We start from the raw sequence: 20,083 nt of genomic DNA on the forward strand, positions 1-20,083 counted from the left end.
TTACACCGCACTGATGCAGTAAATCATACAAAAGAAGAAAATAAGAGCTGATACTTATACTGTGCACTGCATGGACTCAAAAATCTGTAGGCCCAAATAGTTTTATTAAAAAAATATTTTTTTCTGTAAAATTCAAACTTTTCTGAATAAATATATTAGGTTAATAACTAAATATTAGGTTTTCACTATTGCTTTTAATGATTAAGCAATGATTATCAATCAATAATAATCAAAAGTAAAAGAAATAAACTTGAAATATGATACTCTGTAAATTAATCAAATTTGAATTTTACTTTGAGAAGTTAGTTACAGAAATAAACATTTATTTAAGGATTCTCTCGGTTAGCTCACTCACTTTTTAGCCGGTGTGCCCCCAAACTGTAGGTCTAAGAGAAGAAACACTAATTACATCTCTGAAGTGGAGTAACTAGAGAAGAAAACATGGCAGCAATGACTGATTTCACTTACTTCCAACCAAGTTTGCTAATGAAGCGTCCAAATCATTGGGCAACATTTTACCAGAGTGCAATGGAGCTCCAGGACTGTGAATCTGAGTTGGAGGGGACGGCTTTAGCAGGTCTCCTGACATCCCAAAAAATGAAAAAAAGGAGACAAGAAAGCAAAACAGTACAAGACATGAGGCTAGTCAGTTAGGTTCCCTGCATATCTAGTTACTGTTTGTCTTTAAGTAATGGAAAACTAAAAGGCACATTTTTACAATGTTGCCTGCTCATTTGTGTGCAGGCTTGTAGCTCATAATAGCTACATATAAACTATCAAATCAATAAATATGTTTTAAAATAATCTAAAAGTTCCAAAACAAGAGCAGAGCAGGGGAGAACACAACCAAAGGTTTGCAGAACGATAACAGATGAGAACACAGACATAACACAATGTCTGCCTAAAAGAAAAGTAAGGAAAACAAAGCATCTAGCTTGAATTTTGGTGAAATAAATAAACATTGTTATGATTCATCAAGGAGGAGAAGGATAAAAATGTTTGGGAGCAGCTTGGAGACCTAACAAACGGGCATCTAATGGAGGGCTTTAAAAGTGCTTTGATGGGACCAGTCCACTTGTGACAAAAACTGTAGTTTGGAACACAAAAATTCTGGCAATATATCAAATTCTTGCTCTGAGACATGCAAACAGATTCATTGCACATTGCAGATCCAGACGTCACGTCATCATTCATAAATGGTATTCAAATCTGATTTTGAGAGGCAAGGCAAAAAGGATTTTTAGTTGTCCAAAAGTGTGTTTTAAAATAGCTGATCTGCTAGGTAGAACAAAAGAAAATGTTCCTAATTTTCAATATTTATAGGTCTAGTGTACTTTACTCTGCCTTTAACAGCATTCTCTGCTAAATGCTTGTAAGTGTTTGGCTGTTTGTGCGGTCCTACCTCCCCAGGCATTGTTGTTGTTGGGCACAGTGTGTGTGGTCTGGATGGGGGTGAAGCTGGGCTGCAGGGTGAACAGCTCACTGGTCAGGTTTGGCACACTAAAAACAAAGAAAAGGGAAGATTTACATCTCAGGCCTTTAATGTAATTTACAATGGAGGCTGCGCAGTCTGAATTATGGTAAGAGAATAAGATGAAGTTGGACTGACTGGTTAGTGATGGGTACACTGGGAGAGTTTGAGAAGAAATCCGTGGCCCCGCCACTGCTGTTGGCACTGCCCACTGACTGGGTGCTTGGTGAAACAGTGGGCGTCTGAATGTCGATCACTTTGTGACCGTCGTCCTGCATGGAAAGCAACAGAAAATCATGCATGTTTTTTATTTGTGTCCTGCTTGTTAAAATATTAACATTTATCACTTGGGGAAAAAATATGACCTCATTGTTTCATTTGAAGAAAGAATGTGCTGCAAAACTGCCTTATTTACACTCTCCCTTTCTTTCTATTCACTGTGCACTTCTTTATGTCATGGGCTGGCGGCCAGGCAGGCAGTTTATTTCATTGCACTGCAGAATTAATGCACAAGCCTATTCAACTCTAACAACACGGTGGAGCACAAAGAGACTTGATGTATGGATTTCTTCACAGTTCACTCACATTTTAGGAGGATTTTTTCCTAAAACACCAATAAAATTGAATTCTTTGTTTTTTTGCACACAATCTCTTTGTGCTGTGATCATGCATCATTTTCACACATTTTAGCTGCAGAAAGGTGTCATCAAAATGTGTATTTAAGGCGCACTGTCAAGGTCTCACCTTGTGCTGCTGCAGCCGGTTGTCCTCTGTCTTGTCATCCATGCGGCTGAGAGAGATACCGGCGCTGGAGAGAGACGACACTGTGCTGGACAAGGTGCTGGATCTGGTAGTGAGATACATTATTTACCCTACTAATTTAAAAAGAAGCCATGCTTAATCTCTTCACGTTGCCTTGATCTTTTACCAAGACTCACATAAAACTAATTTTGTAACTTTCCTGCTGTCTGCTAAAGACCACAAAATTTTGCAGCCAAGTGCAATTATGTTAACAATAAAGGCAATTAAAGGACAGATGAATGCGTCAGCCAGTTGATGAGGCCAATAAATTTGCAATACCACTGTGAAAAGCGGCATCAGCAGTTATTTCTCTGCATCAGCTACTGATTATCTCAAATGGCTCAAAAACCATTGATGAGTGTAATAGATTGCAATCAGCCATTATCAATCACTAATACAGACAGATTTTTCCACAGGGTGTGCAATTCAGAGCTTTTCATCCAGTATGGATTGAGTTCAGTAAGATTAGGTGGAAGTGCTACTGAGGCATGTGGCTCAACACTTTGTGTTTTGCAGAGAGAATTAAGTCTGATGATACATATTTGAGATGTAAATAATCAACATATTTTCTGCTGGCTAAATGAACAACAACAACAGTGATGATGTCTCGTTGGTCCAGATCAATGCCATTTCAATGGATTGCTTTAGACTTTATTTAAAATGCATTTTTCCAAACATGACTAAATCATACATTGAAGTAGTGGAGCACAAATATAATAAAACGTAATGAGATGAAAATATTTCAAAATACATAAATATTACATCATAATAATCACCGGATCTGTACAGAAAAGAAATGAAAATAAGAGCTAATACTTTCATATCCCTAGATTAATTCATTCATACCATATAAAACAATAACTGGAAATCTGATTAATTGGAAAATTAGTAATATGTTCATACTTTGCTTGATTTTCCTGAATTGAAAACTGAATTATAGATGCTTTAAAGTTTAATTTAAGCTAACTTTTAAGAAGTATTTTAGTCAGACCAATATATTCTTATGACTGGTAGTAATATTAGCATTTTGTAGTCTATGAATAGAATCTGATTGAATATTTGTAGCAGGAGTTAAATATTATGGCAATGGTAAGGAGGTCTTCTAACTACAAAGATTTTACCAAAAACAACCTGTTGAAATGCCACAGCAAATAAAACAAATAAATGAATGCTTAATTGTTTTTTTTTTTCTTAAATTGATACTCATTTGAAGTTGTTTTGTCTTTGTCTAATTTCATCACAAAATCACAATCATTTTAAATCTAAATCTGCCAGTGATTGAAACAAGTACAGTCACTGTACTTGTTTGAAATCCTGTTGATTGCAGCATTTCTATTTGCAGATCAACAGTACAAGGAAATAGTGGTGGTAGTAGGTTTAGCAGATCAGTGGTAGCATCAAAGATAGATTTAAAGTAAGACAAAGTGGCTGGTGTAGGAGACCTGATTTGTTTCATTCCCCATTTGATCATACCTGCTGGCAGTAGACAGGTCTTTAAGCTTCCTGCCCTCCAGGGAAGCAAGATGCTGCTCCAAAGCCTCCAGGAGGGAGCTGGGAGCCTGAGAAGGGCGAGGGAGGGAGGGATATATGCAGTTAAGGAGAAAACATTAGAATCACAGCCAGGAAGACAAAGTGGGGTAAAAAGCTCTCTTTCACCACCTCGTCTCCTCAATTGTATCTCTCATACACATAAAAAGCAGCAGCGAAATTAAACACCGACCTGAGAGTCATGTACTACTCTACGACAGCATGTTTGTTCTGCTTTTGCATTTGATTTCATCAGGTTTGGTTGACCGGCATGCACACATTAGCTGTTGGATCATGCAAGCAAATCTGCAGCAGGACTGACAAAATAGGGACAGAGCAGAGCGTCGTCGCTGAACAGCTTCAGAGAAGAAACTCAACGGACTCGTCTCTGAACCAGCTAATGAGCCCATGCAGAGGCCAGCAGTCCACATACGCCCTGGAAAGCACACACACTTACACCCGCGCTGAAAATTACCACCCAAAAGAGTTAACTCATGGACTCCATTTCTAGGGTCAAAGCCCTGTCAATGCATGATTCATTTGTTTTGGAGACTTTAGTCAATTAGTCTAACAATCTGAAGAAAGCAAATTTCTGGAAACCAAGAAAGTTAACTCCATCAAATGTAAAGATCTGATGAAAAACCAGGTATGCACATTGAGCAGCTGGACAGCAGTCTTAACTGGAAAGCAAATAAAATGATGAATGAGTTTATTTGGACCACATGTGATACCATAGTTCTCACGCAGAGCTTTACATTTCAGCATCACAGAACCACAGTGCAGACACAACAGGCAAAGAAAAATCTTCTCATATACTTATTTCAAAGGGGGAAAGAGAGTAAAATGCCATTTCTGCATATCCTTTGTCAGAGAAATCTAGAATATGCTAAAAGTTCAAAAACAAAACAGACATAACTACAGCTCAGTAAAAGGCACGGTCCACTATGTTGTTGAATAAGGGCATATAAGGTCTTCATAAGCACTACAAGTTTTTTTTTTTAAATAAACCCTTTTCAGTTTTTTTTAACTCGATTTTGCCAAAATGTAAACAACCAAATATGCATCCACTGAAAAGAAAAAGCTGCGTTGAAGTCCTTCAGGATGTTATGCAGTACTTATGATGGCATTATGTACACCTATCCAAGTCATATTTGCAGAAACCTAATTAATCAAAAACCATTCGCTGCTCTCCCCACAGCTAAGGAAAAGGGACAGAAATATTTTTGTGAACAAAATGTTCTGAGCTGTGCTCTTATTGGGACAAAGCTTGTATTTACAGTTCAGTTACCCTGTTTGCATAATAAGCCTTTAATAAATAGTGAGGCCTTGAATTTTACATTGAAAAGACTAATGAAAAGAAATTGACAAACTCTACAATGCCTTGCAAAGTATTCCTGCTGCTTGAACTTTTCATGTTTTGTGGTGTTGAAGCCACAAACTCCAACCTCTTTTCTTTGGTATTTTATGTGACAGACAAACACAGGATTCATAGTTTGGAATGGGTTCTCTACAAATAAAAATCTGGAAAATGTAACTTTTCAAAGAGCATGTCTTTGAGCATCAAATTAAAAGTCTTGCTACACATTCTTGTCTGAATGTTGTTCTGTTGACTGGACCAAAAATGAACAGAATTAATTACACTGTAGCTTTGTCTCTGTGTTTTGTGATCCTGCTCTAATCTCAAGTCTTTTTGAACCTCAAACAGGATTTTCCTGTGTAGAACTCCATAAATTTTTCCAGAAACCCTGAACAACTTCCATGTCCCTGCTGAAGAAATGCATGTTTTATGTTTTATGATTAAGATTGTTTGTTCAGGTCGATGTGCACACATTCCCTCCACATGGGTTGTGGAAACCTGCACAGCTTCTTTCATTGCTGTAAGATGCTTAGAGCTCAGAATATTGACTTTAAAATAAAATATCTGCATTCAACTTCTCCACAACCTTCTATCTGCCCTGATTCTGAGTCTTACCCAAAGTTATCTAACAAACCTCTGAGGGATTTGCAAAATATCAGATTTTTTAGTTAAAACTGCAGCTGCGCTAGATGTCTTTTGTAGGATCAGTGGAAGAGGGGCTACAGAGAAAAGTATGGCACAGTTTTCAGTTTTCTGACTTTTCCTGTCACTTCACAATTATGTGCTTTGTGTTGGTCTGTCACATAGAATCAAGATAAAATGGACAAAAGTTTGTTGCTATAACGAGACAAGATGTAAAAAAGTTAAAGTATTAATGCTTCTGCAAGGCACTGTATGATCCTGTCATAACCATCTAAACTAAATCTTCACATGATGCTAAAAATGTCATCACACCGCTGCTTAAATTCTTAATTTCTTTTACAAAAATCTTACCTCTGAGCAAAATTTTTTCTGAAATGATTCAGATAAGAAAAAAAAAAACAACATGAAATCCCTCAGATAACAATTGCAGAAAAAAAATATTGCTTCAAAGCTGCTGCAGGTTTATGTTTATTGTCTCCTCTCTATTCTAGACTCAAACTGAAAGAGAGGCAAAGCAAAGGATTCAAGGAGAGTGAAGAAGAGAGGAAGAAGACGGGGCAGCTGCAGTGTGGGGAGGTCTGTAGGGTGAGTAGGGAACGGGAGCTTAAAGAATGAAGCATTATGAGACTCACTGGACGGATTTATAAACTAGTTGACTGGCTGGTTGATTGACTGATTGAGATGAGATGTAGACTGACCTGTGTGAGATCGGGGCTGTCGCCCTGATCTATCCCAACTCGCTGTGTCACAAAAAAGGGAAGGGGGAGGGGAGGGAGGAGGGAGGCAAAATGAAAATAAACCAAATGTCGTACTGAAACAAGAAATAAACCAAAAACAAAACCCAACAGACCATAGAGTTGGAAAAAGAAAAGGGAAGAGGCACGTGAAGGAGGAAGAGGAGGAGGAGGAGGGAGAAAGAAGAATCAAACCCAAGCATTCATTACTTCATGCAGTGGCTGGAAAAGAAAACAAACGAAAGACAACAGAGGAGGAGGGAAGGAGGGCACGTGCACACACATACAAACACCTATATATACATAAACTGTACATATACAGAGTACATGAGCACGCACACACACTGAAATCTGGAGACTGGTTGGAAATGAATGCGGAGCACATCGACTGACTGAACAGGCGGGGCGGAGAGAGAGGGAGGACAACAGGTCAAAACATCCAAAAAGGAAGACACTCAACTAATGTTGACTTTGAACAGAAGGAAAGGGGGAGGGACACGGATGACACACAAAACAGACAAACACATTTAGTTAGACAGATAAAATGAATGGGTCCTTAAAGTCAACGTTAGTTTGCTTTTTTTTATATATTCTTTCTTTCTTTCTCTCTTTTTTTCTTTGGATCAAGCGGCTGCACCCCAAACCTTCTTCCAAATGGGAACGAAATCAAGCAGTGAGAAAGCCTTTGAAGATGACACATGGCGAAGTGCTACGCAGTCTGCAGAGGATAAAACTATTTATATTCACTGTGAAGTCTGGCACAAGCTGCTCACTGGATAACAGCCATCAAATACAAAAGATATTTCTTTTTTTTACTAGGAGGCGGAATAAGGGACAGAGATAGTGATAGAAAAGAGCTTGCTTGGGCATGCAGTGCAGGCATGTGAGCAGGCAGCACACAAGGGGTCCCTCAGTTGGAAAGCTGTACATGAGTGGCCCTCTGAGAGACTAAGACTCAACCATTAATGTCTGTCTTGGTGACACCCAATCCCCAGTTCAGGGCAAGGGAGACTGTGAGAAACAGAAGAATATCTAGATGCAGAAAGAGATTTGAGAATTGAGTAAGAGAGAAGCCCCTAAGACGCTGATCTGCGGTCCGTTTGGGTAAATATTGACCGCAGATCAGACTCTTGGGGTAGACAGAAGTCTGGAACAAATCTCAACAGTGTTATGCTGTGTTTTGTGGACAATTCCAATATTTTTTGTTGTCATAGGAGAAGATGTGAAAAAACAAAACAAAAAAACACATTTGGTGGATTTATAGAAATCCAGATGAAAGGGGCTGCTGAGGTTTGCTCCAAACCGATGTTCCCATCGTCTCCAGGTTAGCACAGAGCAGGAGAAACAAACGATACCTCAGCCACTTTGAGAAACTCGGACAGTTTTGTCATCCTGTTCAGGAAGTTTTTGTAGATCTCCAATGCTTCTTTGCACTGATTCTTCTTCATGTCAAAGTATTTCTCTGTCAGACAGACAAAACAATAATACACAAGAAAAAAGAAGAAGGCAGCCATCACCATCCGGTTACAGACACAGTACAGAACTTTTCATGCTTTATCAAGCAACACTTCATATTTTATTGGGTTTATGCAGTGGCCTTCTCTGCTGCCCTATAAATATCTGAATCACAGACTGATGTTAATTATATTTTGTCTATGAATACGTATTAAATAATTCCAAATGGTCTGTCCGCTTCCTTTCATTGCTCTAGCCCCTTGATTGCGCTACTTCCAGACGTGTATTTTCATTTTTAAGCATTTAACCAATCACATTTCAGCCACTATTTGTTGCCAGGGTCAAAGAAATCTGCCTGGAGGCCTTCACAATCAGTTCTGTAGCATAAAATAAATGTCGATCAAACTGTTGCTTCAACCAATCAGATTTTGAGTTGACGACACCAAGGCCCTCTAGCAGGCGTTCGGAAACGTCAGCGTATTCACACACTTTGATTGGATAGTCAAAGAGTGGACTAGCCAGAGCTAGCAAACTCCGTCTGTAGCGAACTGCACAAGCAAAGATATTGTTGTGTTGATTTAATAGCTGTTTTGTCAACCCACGATGGGTGAAGGAGGGGAAGAAATGGATGTGGTTGGGCATTTACTGTTTTCAAGACGGACTTTTCAAGACAAGCTGGACATTTTTAAGCAAGGTCAGGCAACTCCGAAGCTAGCAAGCCTGTCACAACTGGGAAAAGGATTTGTCCTCACAACAGAGTAACGGAAATCTTCTTGAGGAAAGAAAGGAGGATGGATTTTGTATACAAATAATCAGGATTTTTGGTGAGTAAAATGTTGCTATATTCCTAAATAATATTGTAATTTTATCAGGTTATTTTTGATGCTTTTTTTATGTGTGTCACAGCTGTACCTGCAGTAGAGGTTTTATAGCCGTAAAATAGTTATTGAGGGTTGGATTGATTCAGACGGAGCACTACTGAAGGCCTAGGTGTGAAATGCACGGCCCGCCACTGGGTTTATGTGGCAGACATTGGAGTATATAATTGTGAAGTGAATTGAAAATGGCTCATGGTTTTCAACTTTTTGCACAGATGAAGATCTGAAAAGATGTGTTGTGGTCTGAGTCAATACTTTGTAGAACCACCTGCTGCTAAAATCAAACCTTCTTGTTTTAAACATCGAGAAATCGAAATTCTTGCTCATCTAAAAGATCAATGATAATAATTATTATCATGGTAGGGATTTGAAGGTCCTTGATTTGTGCTGTCAAAGTCAAACGGGCTGAGTGCAAATGTAGGACACACTTTTCAGATTTTTCTTTGCAACATTTAGAGAACCATGTGAAGAGGAAACAGAGCAGAGAACTTACAAGGTGTTGTTTTAGGATTCTTTTGTTGGTTAACTTTGGTTTAATATAAGAGGAGAAAGCCACAGCCTCCTTTAAAATAATTTTATTCAAAAAATAGAAAAAAAATTATCAAAGAAATAAGCTAAGATGGGAGTGTAAATTACAGGGTTGGCATCAGTTTTAAATGTAACTACTTTTAATGTCACAAATAAGTAATAGCTATTTTTGGGGGGAAAAAGTGGAAAGGAAATAGGAATTGTTTACAACATATATGCACAATGTTGTATAATAACACTCTTAATCAAAAGTTTAAATTTAATTTTAGATGAAAGTTGCAAATAAATCAATTGACTAAGAAGAATCTAGTCAAACTAAATGAACTGTTTGTTTCATTGTGTTGTTGACTTACCCAACATGTTGATGACTCCCTCATTGTAAGCAGCAAACAACCGTATGGAGTCCTTAAACAGCAGCATGAAAGCTGTGTTGATCACGCCATTGGTCAGTTCGTTGGAGTTTGGCTGTAGAACAGGAGGAAGGAACATTAAAGAGGTTGAATACAAATGCAAATTACACTTCAGGCTTATAATTTTAATGTGACAAGATGTGAAAAAGATGAAGGGCTGGGGATATTTTCACAAGCCACTGTTCACAGACCTGAAAATCTAGCAGTGCGTCCAGCTGGTTCTGTATGATGGGCAAAGTCTTGATCAGCTTCTCTGTGTTCATGGTGCGCATCACACCCTCAGCCCTGAAACACACACACAGAAATGGTGAACAAAAGAGGAATGCCTACATGCGCTGCGTGCGCCATCAGTTTGCTTGTGCAGGAGGCGTACCCTCTTTTCATCTTGGTGAAGTCCACTGCGGCTAGTCTATAAGACATGGATTTTTCATTCAGGTATCGGCTGTAGCGTCTGATGAAGGTTGACATGTTGTATCCTGGAGAGAAAAGCGTTAAGAGACCGATTACATCTTATTGAGGTCCCATAATCCCTTCTTATTTTCATTTTTACATCATCTTCTACTTCATGTGTGAAACCAGCTCTTGCTTTTTACTGCTTTAGACTTATTCACATTATTTTTTAGCACCTTCCTGTATCAAACAAAGAGCTCCTTTTTCAGCCCCAAATCTTTCGAAATCGTCTCTGAATACTGGCGTATTGACGGTGAAACAGAGCCAGGGAGAGTCCGACAGAAAGCTGTTTTGTCAGACTTACAGCACTGCTGAGTCTACAAACAGTCAAATAGCATTAAATCACCTTGTAGTGCAGCCTTATCTAGAAAGTTGTTGAGGTTGAAGAGCGTATTTCTGGAAGCAAGGTACTGCATCAATCTCTGATGGAGGAAAAACAGACAAAACAAAGAGGACAAAGTTAGTGATTTATGTCTTCCTGCTGCCTGGCAGGACAGAGGTCTGTCCACCGAGACGCATGAGCCGACATGGATGTCATGAAAGAAGCATTTCTGTTTATTTTAATCCAAACAACATGAATATGTTTATAATATATTCCTGAAGGATAAACTCATACAAAGACATATCTTTCATATCAATTTTCAAAAAGTAAAAGAAAAAAAACCTTTAGTAATATTTTAATGAATAAATAAATAAAAAACTGTGGTGTGGAATAAATCAAGGCATTCCCACAATTAAAATGTCACACATGTAGCACACATGAAGAGAATATTTCACATCTGCAAGCCCCAGAATTGGCCACGAACTGCCAATATGCCCAGTTCAGGCCAAACGAGAAAGTTTGCCATGAAAGCCGGCTGCAAGATGCTACATGAAGTTACCAAAACCCCGAAAATGTATCCAGGAAGCCCACAGCAGGCACTGTACGGTTACAGCCCATGTTTCCAGAACAAATCGACTCAGAGAGAGATAAAGACCAGGAGATCAGGAGTTAAATTCTTTGGACAGGTGAGTCTACAATTGAACTGGAGAGGTTAAACATAAAACTATAAAAAAAAAAAAAACAGGTAGAAGAGTCGTGTTTTGGGATGTCTGGCTGCAGAAAGGCCCGATCGGCTCGCTATCATGAAGGTCATCATGAATTCAGCAGAGATCTTTGTTTAAGCTAAACTGGAACTGGAACTGGAACGAAACAATGACCTAAACATTCCAGTAAAACCATCAAGAATTGGTTAAAAACTAATAAATGAAAACCCTGAACCAAGTCAAAGTCCAGATCTGGATCCCATTGAGATGATTTTGGGAGTTGGAGCAAACGCTGCAAACATCTCAAACACCTTATTAATAAAACATCTTACTAATAAGGTAAAAATTTTATGAGGTATCCAAATTTCTTTCCCAACTGCACACGATGCTCTGGTTGGATATCCTCGTGTGTCTTATTAACTATTAAATAAACTTGCCTTGTTTGAAGCCAAAAGAAGTTTTTTTAAACACAGAATCAAATTTGTTAAAAATTGTGTTCATTGTGGGAGTGGCATCTGTTTTGAATTTGTATTTTTTTATTTTGTTATATGGAAAACTTATTATTAAAAAATCTCTTGTGTCTAGAAAATGGCAGGTTGCTCTCTGACCAGCGAGCTGCACGTTGCTTGATTTAGACTCTTAAAGAAGATCAGCTGACGTCCATTGGTACATACAAAAGGTAATTGTAAGTGTCGCAGGAAAAATTACCCTCCTAAGCCTTTTTACCCTGGATTAAAGCCCACTTACCCTGTATTAACATGCGCTTACCCAGGCTGGCTGTGTCACATGACTAATATGCTAATATCTTAAATTATGGAGACAATGAAGTCTTACTGCCTCCACTGGTTATCTTTGCAACCTCTTTTTATCTCAGCAACATTTAAATAATTCATAAAAGGCATGCAAATTATCCAGTGTGGGTTTAGTTTAAAAAAACAGGAAATTAGAGGTTTAAAAATAAGGACTCAAAAAAACTCTGGTAAAGCTGGAAAGGAAAAGCTAATCTAGTATTATTATATTTGTTTTGTATGTGTATCAGTGGAGTCTGTTGTTGTTTAACTCTGCATTTGTGTTTGGTGAAATCTACAGGGTGACCCAGGAGTTTGAAAAAATTAACATCTTCTGTGTTGAAAAAATAAACACCCTATGGGATTGCAAAGTGAAACAACAAGCCTGCAGTAATCAGGCCAGCTGCTGTGTTACAACACAAGCTCTGCATAGTTAAGATAATAGCAACTAATTAGACGTCACACAAAGGTGTAGAGATTTAAAATGTTGAATCAGCTAATGCACTATTTGCTCAAAGCTGTGAGGTTTTCTTTTTTCATTTGTTTTCTATGCCTAAGATCTTCTTTGTCAGTGGGTTTGATTTTAATTTCTGATAAAAAAAAAAAAAGAGTTTTACAGCAGGTAAGTTACAGACTACCATGGCCATGTCTGGGCACGTACAAAAAAGGAGTGGTGCTTGTAATTGTTTAGAATTTTTTAAGAATGTTCTCACATTTTCACCAAAATGTTCTACCATACTTAAGATAATGCTGCTGTTTGCAATAAAAGAGGAATTTATTCTTTGAGGTTTTACACAAATTTTACCAGGAGTAACAATTTTTCTTTTTTAAAAACAGATCCAGAAACAAAACCTCATAACATGAACACTGGTTAGAACTGTCAAAAGTAATTTAAATGAATTAATTAACTTGTTAAGGTTTGTTCAAGCAACCTCGATAGTGTATTTTTAATATTAAAATTAAATTCAGTGAGCAAGAAATGTTTATTAGCTGCAAAAAATAGATTTTGGTTTATTTTATTTGAGTTTTTCAGTATGGATTAAAGACATGATTTTCCTGCTTTCTTTTCATTGGAGGTTTTGTGGCGAATCAAACTATCAAAACTGATTCATTTGACATTCTTTCAATCTGACAGAAGATCCTTTAACTTACAGTTTTAGCCACTCACACAATTCATCTTCCACTCCTCAGAGTAATAAAATTAATCTTACTTTCCTAAATCACATCTCTTTTATTCTAAGCAATTTCATTGTAAGATAGAAGGATAGCTGTGTGATTTTAGTCTGTAATCTTCAGTGATTTCTTTTTCGGCAAAACCAGTCAAAGAAGCCACACTCAGACAGTTTAAGCAGCCTTTAAAATGTCCAAACCGTCAGGTCACTAAAAGCTTTGCTGTTTGCATGCTTTTAGAGAGTCACCACCCTGCTACATGTTTTCTGTCTCATCTGATCTCAGCTGCTCATCATTCAACGTGTTTGATGTTTTCCGCTTGTTCATGGTGTAGAACGAGCAGCAAAGCGAGGCGACTTATCACGCCGGCCACCAAAATGTCAACGGGATGCTTCATCGGTCCGCGTCGGACACGAGGAAGACGTCCCTCTAAGAGACGGAGAGAGAGCTGGAGAGATGCTGCAGCTACCTGCAGAGCAGCAAGTAAGACTTTTTGAAGGAAGGTCAATAAGATACGATCTCCTCCAAGAGCTTCAGCACAATAAATTATAACACACACAATAAATCAATGCAATGTTGCTTGATGAAAAGGGTGTGTTCATTACTAACTGCCGTAATTACATCAACAAAATTCCACAACTTATGCAAACAGGTTATTGCATCTTGTTTTCTTTTTGTCTTCTGACATTTTTGTTTGCATTGTAGTTGAATTGAACAGGAGACGTTAAAAGGGGTAAAAAGTTTGGAAGCTATTTATCAAAGCCTAATGTTATGCATTATAAAAGCCTTGCACACAAAGACACTTGCTTACACTTTTGAGAGAGACTGAATTTGAAAGAAAATATGACTTCTACAGAATTTCTCCCAGGAAACATATTAAGCCCCAGAATGTTTTTATGTTAAAATAATTTTAGATGTTACAAAAATTGAGAGGTGTATCATAATTTGGAAATAATAGCTTGTGAAATAGGGTTCATTTTAAACCATATTTAAAAAGAACAAACAACAGTTAGTCTGGTGGGGGCCAAGTAAAGCCTGGTGACCCACCAGGCTTATTATGCACAGGGGGAAACCCGGTTCTATAATTTGTCCTTACAAAAGAATAGAGAAAGACAAGCTGCTGTTCTGAGCTCTCTCAATCGATATGGTTAGTTTACCTCGCTGCCGTACATCATGAGGTGGTGTGTGGCGATGAGCGCTTTGAAAACCACAATCCAGCTGTTGCTCGTTGTGCGCTCCAGCAGCGTGTCTGCCAGATGGGGGATGCTAACGTTCAGCTCATTGGTGCAGTGGATCAGGTCTGAGAGACAGAAATAAAAACAAGACAATCTACCGTAAAACAATCTGAGTATGTAGAGAAATGGAGGCCAAAATATTGCTAATTCTTCTAATGTGAAATTAAAAAATCCAATCTTTAATTGTCTATGGACTGAATGGAAAGAATCCTTTCATAAAAACATAAAATGAATATCATCCAATCCTGTTAAATAAATGTAATTATGTCCGTAATACAGTTAATCTGTAATGATCAGTGTCTAAATAAGGTTGAGTATTACTCCATACCTTGTTCCTTCAGATATGTAAAAGTGCATATATACCCATTTCTTTTGCCAACTCTTCAAAAGGAGAAAAAAAAATCAAGAGAATACACCATTAAAATAAGGCAAAACCATGTTGATGTTCGGGTCACCAAACATATTGGACATACTGCCATCACAAACATCACAAGACGTTTTGCTAACTCTACTGGGCCATGTGTGCTTTGATCAGGCAAAACTTCATATTGAGCTTGAAACATCAAGATGAAGTTTGATCTGAATCTGAAACATCTGAGGTTTCAGATGCCTCAGATGCATTTCTATATGCTCATATAGAAAAGCTCATATAGTGCTTTTCTATATGAGCATAGAAAAGCTCATATAGTGCAACATTAAGTTCTGCTTCGAAGTTCCTGGGAACATTGTTTGTGTCCATGGCCTCATAAAATCTTTGAAGCACAAGGACACTGGAGAACAGAGTGCATCAGAAAGGGGACAAGGATTCTGCAGAATCTTGAGATATTGTCCAAAATGGTCAAAGATCCTTTTTTCTGCATCCTCCAACCTTGTGGAATCATTTTTTTCAGGGTGAGATTATCCTATAGTAACAAAATATGAATTAATTTGAATGGTGTTTTACCAGAAGTGCCAATAAATGTGGAGAATGCTTTAAATTACTGAGTAAAAGCAGCAGCTATGAAAAAAACATTAATTTATATCTTTGGGGAGCCCTGAATCAATGGAATAAGAAGAGCCACTGAGATTCACATCGACTGCTGCATTCATTTTCGCCGACTCAATAACTGCACACAAATCTAATAACAAAGAAGTGTTTTAATAAGAGTAACTGTGTAGGCAGATGAATCAGAACAAAAAACACATTTTTCACAACCCTGTTATGTAGCTGCACAGCTTTCCACCTATTCAACTGAAATGTTGATAGAGCAAGCCGCAAGATCTAATTTGTTCCATTGCCAGACATGTTTTAACAGATAGTGAGTAATGAATGAGAAATTTTCTCTGCAGAGTCCTTGTTAGTTTGGCTGAGATAAAATTCATCTGTCTGGGGTATAAATTTTTCACTTTAAGGATATGTGAAGCACATATCAATGGGCTAAGAGTGGCATGTTGTGCCAGTTTCCTATACTGAAAGGTTTAATAAGCTTCAGGAAATGTAGGAAGATTACTGGCTGAGGAGTGCATTTAGAAAGTATTCACGCCACTTGGACTCTTTCAAGTTTTGTCACATTACAACAAAGAAAGTCATTGTGTTTTATTTTATAGAAGACAACAATTGTTGGAGAACATTAGTGAGAAAACACCTAGAAGACAACAACAGAAAGGCTAGGAAGAAAGAAGTGGAGAAATACAGAAAAGGGTTAGGTTATAAAACAATGTGTCAATTATTGAAAGTCTCACAGAACAGAGTTGATGTGAAAAAGAAATGGTTCATCTGGAAACAGTCAGAGAATCAGCCAAGAGGCCCCTGGTAACTCTGGAGGAGAGGCACAAATCCACATTTCAAATAGGAGAAACTTTGGGCAGGATAATGATTAGTCAAATCTGGCCTTTAAAGAATGGTAGCAAAAAGAAAGCCACAACCGAAAGAAAGCAATCAGAAGTCCCATTTGCAGGATTCCATTAGAGAGAAAGAAAGTGTTCTGGTCAGATGAGACCAAAACTGCAATTTTTGGCCTTGATGCAAAATTCTTTGTGTAGCAGAAAACTAACACTGCACATTGTTCCCCATGCAGTAAGACTGAATTCAAACTGTTTTGCAAAGAATGGGCAGAGTCCAGTCTCTAGATGTTTAAAACTGGTGGAGACATACTCAAAAAGATTTCCATCTGTAAATATGATGGTCATATAAATTATTAACTCAGGCAGGCTGAATACAAATCGTGCCTCATTCAGCTCTTTATTTGTAAATAAAATGTTGAAAACCATGTTCCCCTTTCTTCTCATCTCACACTTACAGACTGCTTTGAGTTGGTTTGTCATGAAATTTCAATGAAATCCTGCAAGGTAGCATTACAAACATATAAAAAACTTCAAGTGGTGCAAATACCTTTGCAAGGCGCTGTACAGATCATTTAAATTTTACTAGTCAACATAAAACTGGGTCAGGCTGCAGGAACTGTGGCCCAGATTCCTTATGGATTCCCGCAAACGAAGAATGCGTGGCATCTGTTAAAGCCCAGAGTTTTACCCACTCCTTATAAAATGGCACAGGAGCATTTTGTGGTCTTACATATACAGAATAAGCTGCAAGCTTATAAGTCAGCTAAGTCATGTTGTTCTGATTTTCTAATATCTAGCAATAAAAAGACTGTGGATTTTTTTGCCTTAGCAGCTTATATTTCCATGCATTTCTACAGTAAATGATTATAAATGTCAGCTGATGAGCAGATGGACAGGAATCAGCAGCAGAACCCGTTAGACACAATGGGAAAAGTACAAAAGTTACACATAGATGTAAAAAATAGCACATCCAAAACATGGAGGTAATTAGTTAGTTGCATGGAGGAAACAACAGTCCCAAGAGGACAGATTCTGCTGAGTTATTGAGAAAATGTCAAATTGTTTCACAAGCAAACTGAGGTTGTTGGGGCTGTTTGACACTGACAGCTGTTTTAGAGTCTTCTTAATCCCAGGATGCAAAACATTCCTTGAGGGAACAAATGATAACCCTCCTCAGGAGATGCTTGTTTTGCTTTTTACCCCAGTTATCGGTGTGAAACCCTCCACACGAATCACACACTCAATAATAAATAATAAAAAAACATAAATTTTGTTTTGCTGACACATTTGTGTGTGACTGCTGTAAGAAAAATGAAGTCAGTCTGTGTGTGACACTCACTGTGCTGCATACACGGCATGACATTTGTCCATTTAAAGGGTAAATATTAGTCAAAGGTCTGCACGCCTTCGGCGTCTGGAAGAATTAATAAAAAACAAATATGTCTTTAATACACCGCTCTGGAAAAAAGTAAGTAACACTTAAAGTGATTAGTTTCTCTGATTTCACTTTTCATAGGTATATGATTCAGTAAAATGAACATTGCTTTTATTCTATGAACTACTGACAACAAGTCAAGCAAAAATGTTGTATTTATTTGCAAAAAAAATGAGAAATAGTCAAAATAATTAAAAAGATGCTGTGCTTTCAGACATCAAATAATGCAGACAAGTTCATGTTAATTTTAAAACAATACTAATGTTTTAACTCAGGAAGAGTTCAGAAATCGATGTTTGGTTGAATAACCAGCAGGCTCTCAATGATGTTCAGTTTAGTGGTCTCTTTATCAATTCCAGAGCTGTATATATATCGTAAGAGTGCCAATAGATTTAGATCAAATTTCCAGTTTGATGCCTGCATATTTTTATTTACAGTGCTGTGAAAACATTTTTCCCCTTACAGATTTTTTTCCATTTTTTTGTTTAGTCATGATTCTATGTTTACAATAATAAAGCTGTGCGTATGTTGGAAAGCTTCACCCGCACACACTCCTGATTACTGCTTGACTTGTAGAATCATAAAATTCCTCAAACAACCTGTTTGACAACATTATGTAGACTAAATAATCTCAAAAAGCAATGCATCATATCCTGATCTGAAGAAATTCAAAAGAAGAAGATAAATAAGGCATCAGTCTGGAAGAGGTAATAGAATCATTTTTAAGGATTTGGGAGACAAACAGTGAGAGTCTTGACCCACCATCTGTGATGGTCTGTGGCTGCTTTGGTTCTTCATCACCTGAACAACTTTCAGAGATGAACAGATCATGAATCCTGCTCTCTACTATAAAACACTGCAGGAAAATCTCACCATCCATTAGTTATGACCTTCAGTTCAAGCATACGTTGTGATGCATCAAGACACAACAGCAAGTCCACCTCTGATTAGCTCTGAACAATCCAAAATTAGTACAACTTGCAATTAGGTGAAGGGAGCAAATATTTATTTCTGCTCTGGTTTGAAAATGTCCTACATCTTAAAAACTGTAGAAATGGTTTTGTGTCCATGGAAACATCTGGAATCTGTTTTCGCTCATAACGTACTTTTCATGCTAAAGCAGACAGCTGTTTTCTGCTCTGAAGCTCTGATGCACAACCTGACCAGTTTCATAGAGACAAAGTTGACAACTAGCCGCTGAAGCGAGTAGATAGCTGCAGACACTCCACTTATTTCCCCAGGGGCAGGGGGTGATCCAGACTGAAATCAGAGTAAGGAGCGTGAAATCTCCAGGTATCCAGAAAGGCAATTTACTTTCAGGGTTTATTTAGCAACTTTTCTGCAGAAACTTTCAAACTGAAATGTTTATTTGAAAGCTGTTATGATTCCATTCTGTCTATACTGTTCAGTGGTTCTTCTGGCAGATATTTTCATACATGATAAAAAAATCAGAAGGGATTTAACCACCAATATGTGGCAGTGCAGACAGCCAGAGGGAAGCAGTATTGATTCTATGGTGGCCAACTGTTACTACTGATAACCCACAGCGCACATTGGAAATCATATAAATCGAAAAATTGATTAAAAATGGCTCTGATGTTATCAGTGTCAGACGGTTGGGTCTTTTCAAAATTCATGTTTAATGCTCTTTAAGATAAAATAGAAGGCCTTGGTCTGTGAAAGATTTCTGCTCATAAAGAGACTTACTGTAAAAAGCCATAAACCTTCATTCAGTCTGCTTTAAGACCTTGGCTTTAGATGGAATGAAGAAATATTGAGGGTATGAAATCTACTGAAAAGATGAGGTCATTAAAATGACACACAGATGTGGGAGTAAGTGGAGCCAATTTAGGCACCCTTGGCTGCCTGTGAGGCGAAGTGGCGTCATCCACGGCGCTTTTGTTCTTCTTGGTGATTTCTTTAGCAATCGAGTTCAAAGAATGAAAAAAAAGAAAAGCCAGTCCTCACCTTTTCATACCCACGCAAGTGATGTCCGAATTGTGTTAAGAAAGTAGCATAATCTCACTCTGAAAATTGTTGAAAAATACAAATTATAGTTTGAGTATTTTTATTTATTATGAAAAAATGTCCTACATTAAATCATAATTATTGCTTTCTCTAAGGTTACCACTGCTGTTAATGCTTTATAACCTGTTATTACACATCAGACAGCCTTTCTTCTTTTCCTGTAACACTTTACAGGTTACAGCAGTCTGCGGACTGGAGGAAGGTTGAGCTGTCTGCCTGGTAAGTGCAGCTGTGTAGGTTTGGTCAGACTGCCTTGGATCATCATACTGCTCAAATACCCAATTTCAATTTTCTAGTGGATTTTTATTAAAAACATCCTGATAT

The 20,083-nt window shown here is 37.8% G+C and overlaps 1 protein-coding gene across 4 annotated transcripts in view; it reads right to left on the minus strand.

Moving 5' to 3' along the window:
- The window catches only part of LOC122844588 (phosphatidylinositol-binding clathrin assembly protein-like), a 32,863-nt gene that overhangs the window by 7,066 nt on the left and 5,714 nt on the right, over positions 1 to 20,083 (minus strand). The window contains exons 2-14 of one of the 4 annotated variants that reach the window (XM_044140207.1): positions 14,395 to 14,537; positions 10,600 to 10,675; positions 10,177 to 10,279; positions 9,995 to 10,088; positions 9,747 to 9,858; positions 7,888 to 7,994; positions 6,497 to 6,538; positions 3,746 to 3,831; positions 2,216 to 2,279; positions 1,610 to 1,743; positions 1,403 to 1,500; positions 469 to 582; positions 356 to 386 (exon numbers count right to left, since the gene is read on the minus strand). In XM_044140207.1, coding sequence (XP_043996142.1) covers positions 356 to 386; positions 469 to 582; positions 1,403 to 1,500; positions 1,610 to 1,743; positions 2,216 to 2,279; positions 3,746 to 3,831; positions 6,497 to 6,538; positions 7,888 to 7,994; positions 9,747 to 9,858; positions 9,995 to 10,088; positions 10,177 to 10,279; positions 10,600 to 10,675; positions 14,395 to 14,537 — 1,204 coding nt within the window. Of the gene's footprint in view, positions 1 to 355; positions 387 to 468; positions 583 to 1,402; positions 1,501 to 1,609; positions 1,744 to 2,215; positions 2,319 to 3,745; positions 3,832 to 6,496; positions 6,539 to 7,887; positions 7,995 to 9,746; positions 9,859 to 9,994; positions 10,089 to 10,176; positions 10,280 to 10,599; positions 10,676 to 14,394; positions 14,538 to 20,083 lie in introns of all 4 variants that reach the window. The other 3 variants (XM_044140206.1, XM_044140209.1, XM_044140208.1) reach the window with 3 other exon arrangements.

This window comes from Gambusia affinis, linkage group LG15 (genome assembly GCF_019740435.1).
Source record: "Gambusia affinis linkage group LG15, SWU_Gaff_1.0, whole genome shotgun sequence".
NCBI lineage: Eukaryota > Metazoa > Chordata > Actinopteri > Cyprinodontiformes > Poeciliidae > Gambusia > Gambusia affinis.